Below are 9,957 nucleotides of genomic sequence, written 5' to 3' on the forward strand. Positions count from 1 at the left end.
CTCGTCTTGCTTCAGTGTGTGCTCCCTGGCTCAACATGCTGCGCCGCAACAATTGGTTTCGCTCTGCACTAGCGATTTAACAATCTTGTTCACTCAACGTGATCACTCTACATGCATGAGGGGTCTCGGTTACGATGACACTACGGAAAACCAGTGGCTGCCGGTATTCCGTGTGCCCAGCACTCGAGAGTACTCAATCGCGCATGCGCGGTACGTCTGTCTACGTTATGTCACTGGGCGTATGGCGTCATCGCAGCTCTCGCATGTCGCACGCATTCTCTCTGCTGATTGCCTCGTTGCGATTGCATTTTAGTCGCACAACCTTGTCTTAGTTCGAGTTATGTGCGTCCATGCATCTACCGCTTAAAAAAAAAATGTACAGCATAGCCATGCTCTACCTTTATTGTACTTTGAAGCTCATACCTGTTATTGCTATACTCCAAGCCGAAGCAGCTCCAGTCGTGTACAAGGAGCATTTGACATTACGATAAGAACAAGTGTATCTGCGCAGCCCATGTAATGTGCAGGGTAGATAACCGGTGGACAACTAGATTTGCAGAATGCGTGTTTCCTCGCGTGCTAGGGCGCATTTACAGGGCTTTTTTTTATTTTTGCTGCTTGCTAGCAAACGCTGCCGTGGCTCAGGTAAGCTTGCCAGTAGGAAATCGGGTAAATAAGATACGAGGGGAACATTAGACGCCACTGTAGTGATTCCGCTGCTAGCAGCGAAATTTCGGTTTAGGTCCTGAATATTGTTCACACATGTTCTCGAAAATTCGAAAGTTCGGAACAGTAGGAGCGCGAAGTTTAGAATTTAATAGCTTTGCATCAAAAACACATATCGCCGTTCTGTAAGCGGCATCTATTAGGTTCAAAGCGGGCAAATTCGGCATGTCAATTTATATCTTGCGTGAATTCGTTACGTTGTGTGCAAGTGTTCTGCAAAAGCTGTATTTCCAGAATACTAATGTTTTGAGATTCGTGTGTAACATATCAATTTTGCCGGCTTTACATGCGCTGTTGGATGGCGTTCACAGAATTGGGACATCGTGCTGCGTTGTTGAATTACTTTTAATGTTGATAGTTTCGTTTGCCGAAAATTTTGCGATTTTTGCCAATTTAGAAGAAAAGAATTTACGACCTCAATAAAAAATTCGAAACGACCTGTCACTACATTTCAAGTTTTGTCTTTTAAATGCAACATACCTCGTCAAATTTGGTACAATTGATGCCGAGGGAAACGAACTCTCAGTTTACATGTATTCAGATAAAAGCATCAGAGCTAAAGCTTCCTCTTCAATTCAGGGTCATTTGTTGTTTTCTCGAGGGATTTAAATATTTGCTTAAATAAACTCTATATACAATTTATCGAAGGAAGTAGGTGTTAAGAAAGAAATGCAGACGCACCCTCGCACACACAATGTGCATGCAAAGGCGTACATCCACAAACAAGCACAGACACGTTTGTTCGCAAGCATCCATACTACAACTCGAACACGCACGTTCGCACACGTACACATTCACATGCTCCCGTGCACTCGCGCGCATGCAAATGCAAATACGGAGGCACATGGGCGCGCACACGTGCATACAGCCATACACGCGCACTCTCAAGACATGCCACGCATAATCGCTCTCTCTCCGTTCTGGCTGCCTGTCAAAAACGTGCGCAGAAGACTGCATAACACTCTCCCTACCATCACCGTTATAACGCAATCTGTAAATAAACTGCTTTACGGGTTAATGTTGACGCTTCTTCAAGTCTATGTGCCCTCGGCGAGGAGGGTGCAAAACTATTTGCTCTTGTCTTCTGACTTCACCCCCATCTCTGACCAAAGCACTGCTTTAACGCACCATAACGACGCATCATAACCCACCATTGCCATAAATGTATATGTTGTTAGAAGGGACTAGCGTCTTGCTGTAGTGTGTTGAAACGTTTTTATCCTCTGCCAATATTTTGAAATATATCTTGCGCTCGCACCTGAGCCGCATGTACACCATTTCATGAGGTGCAGACTCACGAAAACAAAAAGAATCTTGCGGACCTCAGGCTTTCAAAATGCCTATCACATATATTGCTTAGCCAGGTGATATGCAGACAAGGAGTACAATCGTATTGGAAGGCAGCTCACCGGGATTTATAAGTGGCAGATATCGAGTTTTGTTTGTTGCTCGGTCTACATCTTTCGTTGGTGGTCACAGGCCACAACTACAAACGTACACGTGTATCGTGTCAACGCGACCTAGCTCTTCGCGATGACCGCCTCGTGTTGATGACTATGATTACCATACTACGGAACACGCCCACAATGGCTGATCCGTCAAGAAACGTGTACGGGTGTCGATTACGATGATGACTTTGATACTATATCACATACCCATCACGGAGCAGCCACGAAGCTAGTGCTACATATCGTGCCCAGGCCAACTATGTAGCTTGTTGAGGTAATCGCCGCCGGTTGATGGTATGGTATGATGAACTTTATTTAATGTCCTGAAGATCAGCCCTTAGGTTGACGCAGGCGGCTCCCACGTCGGGACAGTAAGGTTTAACCTTACCGCCGTATCATGGGCCTTCTGGACGGCCTGTACTTGATCGGAAAGAACTCCACTGTGTAGGACTCGCCGCCACCAGTCTCTCTCCTTGACACAGTCTGTGAAAGTCACAGGACACTGCCAAAGCATGTGATCCAGAGTAATGATGCCATTACACTTCTCGCAATTGATTGGTATCTCTCTTTCAGGATATATCTTGTTAATAAAGTTTGGACTTGGATAAGTTCTTGTTTGCAACAATCTCAGAGTCACCGCTTGAGCTCTATTGAGCTTAGCGTGTGGCACTGGGAATTCCCTTCTGTTCATGTAGTAATGCCTCGTGATTTCATTATATGTAAGTAATTGGTCCCTGTTCTCCTCCTGTATATTATTAAGGTCCTGGTCGCGTAGTGCACGGATAGTAAGTCCTCGTGCAGCTGCGTTAGCCATCTCGTTTAAATTCTTCCGAGATGGATCGACAGACCCCATGTGCGCAGGAAACCAGCGGATTTCGATCTCTTGGCTGTCCAACTCACCGATCAGCTGGGCAGCCCTTTTGGTTACAAAGCCATTGGTGAAGTGTCTAATAGCCATCTTAGAGTCACTGTAAATCTTCGTCCACTTATTATTCCTTAAAGCCAATGCTATCGCTACTTGTTCCGTGACTGTCGTGTCTTTAGTCATGATTGTAATAGCATCCCGAGTGAGACCATCTGCATCTACTACTACTGCCGTAAAGGCTTTCTTTCCTCTGACCCACGCAGCATCTACAAATGCCGCATGTTCTCTGTCGTGTTCTATCTCTTGCAGGAGAGCTTTGGCCCTTGCCTTTCGTCTTTCCAGGTTGTGCACCGGGTGCATATTTCTGGGGAAAGGAGTCGTCTTGATTATCTCTCTTATGCTATCTTTTAGTTCTACTGTGCCTTCACCTGACATTTTGGATTCGGTTGGACACCATCCTACCTCTCCTAGTATTGCTCTACCTGGCCTTGTTCCAGAGAGCCTCTCTCTGTGGGCAATTTGCTGAGCTTCTATTATCTCGTCTATTGTGTTGTGGAGCCCCAGTTTCATTAATTTGTTATCCGGGGTGTTAATCGGTAACCCCACTGTTGTTTTGACTAGCCTTTTAATTAATCTGTTCAACTTGTTTAGCTCTGTCTGTGTCCAACTGAGCATCCCAGCTACATATGAGAAGTGGCACAAGGCGAAAGCGTGGACCAATCTCATGGCGCTCTCCTCTCCCAGCCCTCTGTGTCTGTTACTGATTCTCCTTAGAAGTCTTATTACCTCCACAGTCTTGCTAGTGATGTGTCGTATTGTTCTTCCATTTGCCCCGTTTGCCTCCAGGAATAACCCTAAGACTCTTATGGATTCTACTTGCTTAATAGATTCGCCTGCCTTCGTGGTTAGTACTAACCTGGGTTCTTCCTCGGGAACGTATCCCCTCGGTTTTCTACCCCTTCTTCTGTTCTTGAGTACAAGGAGTTCAGACTTATTAGCAGAGCATTTGAGTCCCATGTCTTCTAAAATAGACTCTACCTCATAAATGCTCTTCTGAAGTCTGCTTTCCGCATGGCCCATACTTCCTTCGGCGGTCCATATAGCCACATCGTCTGCATAAATGGTAAAGTGAATGCCCTCTATCCCTTTTAGTCCCTTTGCCACTTTTGACATGGCCAGGTTGAAAAGCATAGGTGACAAGACCGACCCTTGTGGTGGCCCTCTGTCACCGAGATCAATCTTTGATTTAATATCCCCGAATCTAAGGTGAGCTGAACGATTGCCAAGAAAGGCTTTGACCACTTCATAGAGTTTTCTCCCCAATCCCAGTTCGGAAATCACTTCAAGTATTGCTCTATGCTTAATTCTGTCAAAAGCTTTTTCGACATCCAACCCCAAGAGAGCTCGAGTGGCACATACTCATAACGGATGAATGGCCAAGAAGGGACGCTAAATATAATGCCAAGACAAACACATACTCTGAGAGGATCGCCTCCTCTGGATGATTATAATTTCCATACTACAGCACCTAACGACAAAAGGGAATTGGCGAAGAAGCGGCAGGTAGATGCCGTGTCAAGACCAAGTAGTTCTTATATGGCTTTATATGAGGGGTGAATATTTTAGGTATTTTGTTACCAGTTAATTTCATGAGAAAGTGAATGCTATATGCATGAGAATGTAAACGGGATATCATGAAAAGATACAGTCCAGCCTTTGCAAATATGCGATGGCAACTCGTCGTGTACTGTTCACCCGCGATGGTGACATGTTTAGCTATATTAACAACCAACTACACCATCTAACCGTATTTATGACCTTAATTTTATTTACATTCATATTTCTGTAGCCAGCTTGTGCAACTCTATTCTGATTAAATGCCTGCTATATGTGCTAATTCTTAGCACGTCGTCTTATTCAATACGGTGATGTATATAAGAGACATAGCTAACAAATATGTTCCCTGTCTCACCCTGCCGGTTGTTTCCTGCTTTTCTAAAATTGTCGTTTTTGTTTTCTAAAAGGAAGGCTTATCCTGCACTTTACTATATGGAGTTATCAAAGCTCACCTTGCTAACACACCTGTATCCTGCATGACTTTGAGTTTCCGTACGTTTCGAGCTAGACAAATAGTGTGCGGCTTAATGCTGAAGCTTATATAAAATAATTTTCTTCCACATCAGGAAGCGATGGTATTCGAAGAAAATGTAACGCGCTATCTCTGCATATTTAACCGTAGCAGATATGACTAAACTGCTCCTAATTTTAATATTCGTGCTTAATATATCTGTCTCAAGTGCTAGCTTTAACAGAACAATTCGAAAATATGACGAAGGCTAAAAGTTTGCACATTACAATATTCGGCATTGTGATCCCAGTACCTTCCTAACACGTTGTGGTTGCTTAGTGACTTTGGCGTTGCGCTGCTAAGCACGATATCGCGGGATTAAATCCCGGCCTCAGCCGCCACATTTCGACGAGGGCGAAATGCAAGAACACCCGTGTCCTTAGATTTAGGTGCACGTTAAAGAACTCCAGGTGGTCAAAATTAATCCGGAGTCCCCCCTGTGGCGTGCCTCAGAAACAGATCGTGCGTTTGGTACGTAAATCCGACAATCTAAAGTTAATTTAGTGCCTTCCAAGTACAGCTCCCTTGTCACTCCTCTCTCAAGAGCAGCATTTTAAAACTTCTGCATATGAGAAAAAAAATGGCAGGGGATTAGCTCGGCTATGCGAGGATATACGCAGCGAAAGCTAAGGCATAGCATGGTTAGCCTTGGTTAACCTTGACTGCAAGTCCAGGATGGTCTGGTTGTCTAGCTATGTTACGGCGTTTAGCCAGTCGTTCGACGCGCTGTTCGTCTATTTCCTGGGCGATTCGGTTCCTCTTCATCTCGTTCCGATGTCGATTCCTGGCCTCCTCCTGCTGATCAGAATTGTCGCCGTCCATACTGCCGCCTCAACTTTGGTTGCGGTGCACGCGAGCTCTCCTTTTCAATCCTCCGACAAGTTATCAGGCATGCGACGCAGCTGGCGAAGCGAGCGGAGGCGAGCGCAACGACGAGGAACGCGGTGTGACGAGGAGCGCGGTGTCACATCATGTACCTCCTTGGGGCACGGCCACGGCGAAATCGTATGTTCGCGCCAGTAAAGCTTTCGCTTTAATAAGAACTTTAGTATCATATTTGGATGTAGCAGGCTAAGGCAAGGTATCGCAGAAGAAGATCTGAAGAAGCCTGTTTATCGTATCAAATTTACACATTACACATGTATATTTTCGTGGCGCCGAGACGCGGCAAGACGTCCAACGGAAAATAAACAAATAATTTCAACGCGCCAACACACCACAATGCACTTGCGCTTTCACTGTATCTATATCTAATAGAACAGCCTAAATAAAGCTAGGCTTTCAAGCACCTATTAGCGACCCCCTCTTCGGGGGTGTTTCCGCTCTTCAAGCCTGGTGACGTCAATCGCGGAAACATCTTTATATAAAAGGTGACCTTGCAGCCTTCACCCTCACTTTGCACGCTGAAGAACTGTTAGTCGGTGAAAGGCACCGACAACCCGATCCAGCAAGACCACAACCAGGATCTGCCTAGACTGCTATCGCTTGGCAGTCGTGCAGCTCGGGCCAGCATGGAACCCGGCCCCAAGGAGTGCCGCTGCTTGATGTGCCCGGAATGCCAGAAGAAGATTCGTGCTAAACTACCGGGTTGGCTGCAGGAGCAACCTGGCCTGAAAGAGCTCGAGGAACAGAAGCGGCTGTCGCAAGAAGCAGGAGAGGCTGGTTTTCCGGGCGCCGCTCTGCTGGTGACCAAATCGTCAGCCGCTGCCGACAGAATGCTTGCTTCAGCCCTTGGGTTTCGCCAAGGTTCAACTGAAAGCGACTCCTCCGAGTGCAGCCAGAAAACCGAGACTTCTGACGTGGGCTTCGGCGGCCCCAGTCCTGGAGGCACTCCTTCGAAAGTAGGAGAGGCCTCGAGCTCGGAGGGCCCTGGCCAGGCTGAAGCGAAGGAGCCCGAATCGGGCGCATTCCTAACCACTGGTTCTGCAAGCTCTCAGCTGGTGAGTGGCTTTCTTCGGCTGACTCGTTTTCTTCTTGCAGAATAGGAAATCGAATCATCTCTTATGTGGCTTCATGGCGCCTTCGATCTTGCACTATTTCAGGTGTCTTACGCGTCACTATTTTCAGTGGATTCTGTAAAATCGCCACCCTGGAGATTCTTAGTCTTTATCCTTTCAGACCTTCATGTACCGCTTCTTCCCGACAATGCCTTGCTGCTGTAGCTAAGGGGGTTCCGTGCCAAGTGGTTGTGCCGCCCCAAGTATAGCTCGTGAGTTCCATAGCATCGCCGCTTTACCTTGCGGTATCTTGTTCTTTTTGAGCATGCACCCGGTAGCCGTGGCATTAGGTACCATCCCAGTAAGCTAACGTTTTCGCCGAAAACTTTTGCGCGCGCTCAGTGGCATCAGAGGTTCCGCGTAAAGATTTTATTGGTTCGCACGCATGACGTCATGTCATCGTGCTCGTCGTCTGCTACGCCTGAATTTACGGTCAAGCAACGAAGTATTAGCCTCTGAAGTATGAATGTCGGCGTGCATAAAGCAGCCGTGGTGGAACATGCTTTGTCTCTGCAGTGTAGACTAGCGATGACCATTGTGTTGCGAGCAGTTCCGAAATCTGAAAGCAGTAACAAACTTCGTGGCTGTTGTCACACCATTTCTTCCCGTGTAGAATGGAAGAAATAGGTACGGCCGAACACTGTGTCAAGTGTACCAATGTTTGCAGCGGCTACTCTTAGCAAAAAGCTATTAAATTCGCTAGTTGCGCTTGAACCGTTTACAATCGTGAAATAACTGACGGACATAGTCCGTAGCGTCCTTTTTATCTGTCTATAGGTATACTGGGAATAAACTTGAGAGCAGGAATGACCGCGAAAATAGTTTCGCGTTGTATTTAGTCAACTTCCACAAGGTCGAAAAACTCACTGTTTCATTTAGCAGCCGCCGAGCGTAGCCTAAGAGTTAGCTGAGGCGCGCATTGCATCAAACTTTTATTGCCTGTGCATCAAGAATTTATTGACGTTGTGCGTGCGCAGAGAGGCTTTTCTCGTCGTCAATCCGCACACTGATTCTGCGGTGCCACTGGGCAGCGCTCATAGTACTTAAAGCCACCTGACATCGGCTGCACGCTGAAAAAAAAAAACACGGTACTTTCGCGGGGTGGAAGGCTTAATCTTGATTTCTCTGTCATTGCCATCTGTACTTGTTACAATTTTGAATGTTGCAGAAATGGGCGGCGCACAAGTTCAGGAAAAAAAAAAAAAAACGTGATATTCTTGCTTGCCCTGCCCGCACACACTGCTTGGCATTTGCTTGTTCATTCCCTGCGTCCCTCAGTATGCGCTTTGTCTCTCGAAAACCTGCACTTGCGTTGCCACCCCTGTTTTCCTGCTGACCGCTATTCGTCATTTGTGTGGCATGAGTTGCATAATGTCCCATCCGTGCACTACCGGCGTACATGCAAGCCTCAACGTGTCGAATACCACTCCAACGAATGTTATCTCTGCATTTCTACCTGCATTTATTTTCACCGGCTATATTTACACGCTGAAACCTACATTTTGGGAGTACTGGGTGCCTGACAACCGGTTACAGTGCGCTTACGCGCTTTCGTGGAAGAAACTTCCTGTTCAGTTCTGTTCGGATTCCTGTCGGTGCTTATAATATATGGGAATTGGCTCGCATTAATATATCAATGTGGTCTGCTAGACATCGTAACGTTCGCTTCAATGTTCATTTTCAGCCTCGTGGAAGTCCATGATGGCGGCCGGGACCACCGACCACGGCGCTTCCAGCAGCCTTTGGGTCGTCATTGATGAAGCGATGCGCACTGCAATTATCAAAAGCTTCGATCTTTAGACAATAAACGTGCTTTCGTTTCTTTTACACGTCTTGCTTCAATGCGTGCTCCCTGGCTCAACTGACTGACCCACAACATTTGTTTTTGCTCTTCCACAGTGATCTTGCTTACTTAACGCGCTTACTCTGCATACATGGGTGGTCTTTGTTACCCCGACACCACAGAAAACGAATTAATAGCGGTATTCAGCGTGGCCACCATTGCAGAGTAACCAATATCGCATGCGCGGTATGTCTCAGCCTACGTTTTCATCCCACTCAGCGTATGGCATCGTCGGAACTCTTGTATATTGCGCGCAATCTCTCTGCTTATTGCCTCGTTGTGATTGCACTTTACTCGCAAAGTCTTGTTTTAGTTAAATGTGTCCATAGACCTGCCGATTTTAAGCGCATATACACTATAGTCATGCTTCACCTTTATTGTGCTTTGAAGCTCATACCTGTTATTGCTACTCCGATCCGAAGCAGCTATGGTAGTATACAAGGCGCATTTGACATTAGGATAAAAAAACAAGTGTAGCTCGCCAACCCATATAATGCACTGGAGAGATAATCGCAGCACCATTAGTTACCGAATGGGTGCTCATACAAGAGAAACGCAGTCGAGGATGGTAGAAAATTAGGTGGGGTGATGAAATTCAAGAAATTTACAAGCGCAAGTTGGAACCAGCTAGAGCAAGACGGGTGTGATTGGTGATCGCCCGTTTCCCGCGCGCACGTCACTGAAGGGACCACTCTCTTTGGGCCGCTGTCATTGATCGTTGCGGCTCGCGTCTTTAATCTCCCGCTCCGCGTTCGTTCTTTCATCTTTCGCTATTTTTGTTCGCTCAGTTACGCCAAGGTAAATATACCTGGTAGCGAAGCTTCCGTAGGAGCCCATACGTTCAAAACATGGTGGTCTACGGCGGTTCATGGGGCTTAGCGCCATCTGTATGTGGTGGGAACACTTCCGGCGGAAGAAAAAATAGTGTGACGCCATATCCGTTAAAAGCA

General features: G+C 46.6%; 1 protein-coding gene across 1 annotated transcript; it reads left to right on the forward strand.

The window, feature by feature from the left end:
* Positions 1-6,549: 6,549 nt before the first annotated feature.
* On the forward strand, positions 6,550-8,991 carry LOC129388305 (uncharacterized). The gene is made up of 2 exons (XM_055078451.2): positions 6,550-7,107; positions 8,849-8,991. Exons 1-2 carry the CDS (start codon positions 6,679-6,681, stop codon positions 8,864-8,866), a joined length of 447 nt encoding a protein of 148 aa, XP_054934426.1. The 5' UTR covers positions 6,550-6,678; the 3' UTR covers positions 8,867-8,991.
* The last annotated feature ends 966 nt before the right edge of the window (positions 8,992-9,957 follow it).

The sequence above is a fragment of the Dermacentor andersoni genome, chromosome 10 (assembly GCF_023375885.2).
Source record: "Dermacentor andersoni chromosome 10, qqDerAnde1_hic_scaffold, whole genome shotgun sequence".
NCBI classification, from domain to species: Eukaryota; Metazoa; Arthropoda; class Arachnida; order Ixodida; family Ixodidae; genus Dermacentor; species Dermacentor andersoni.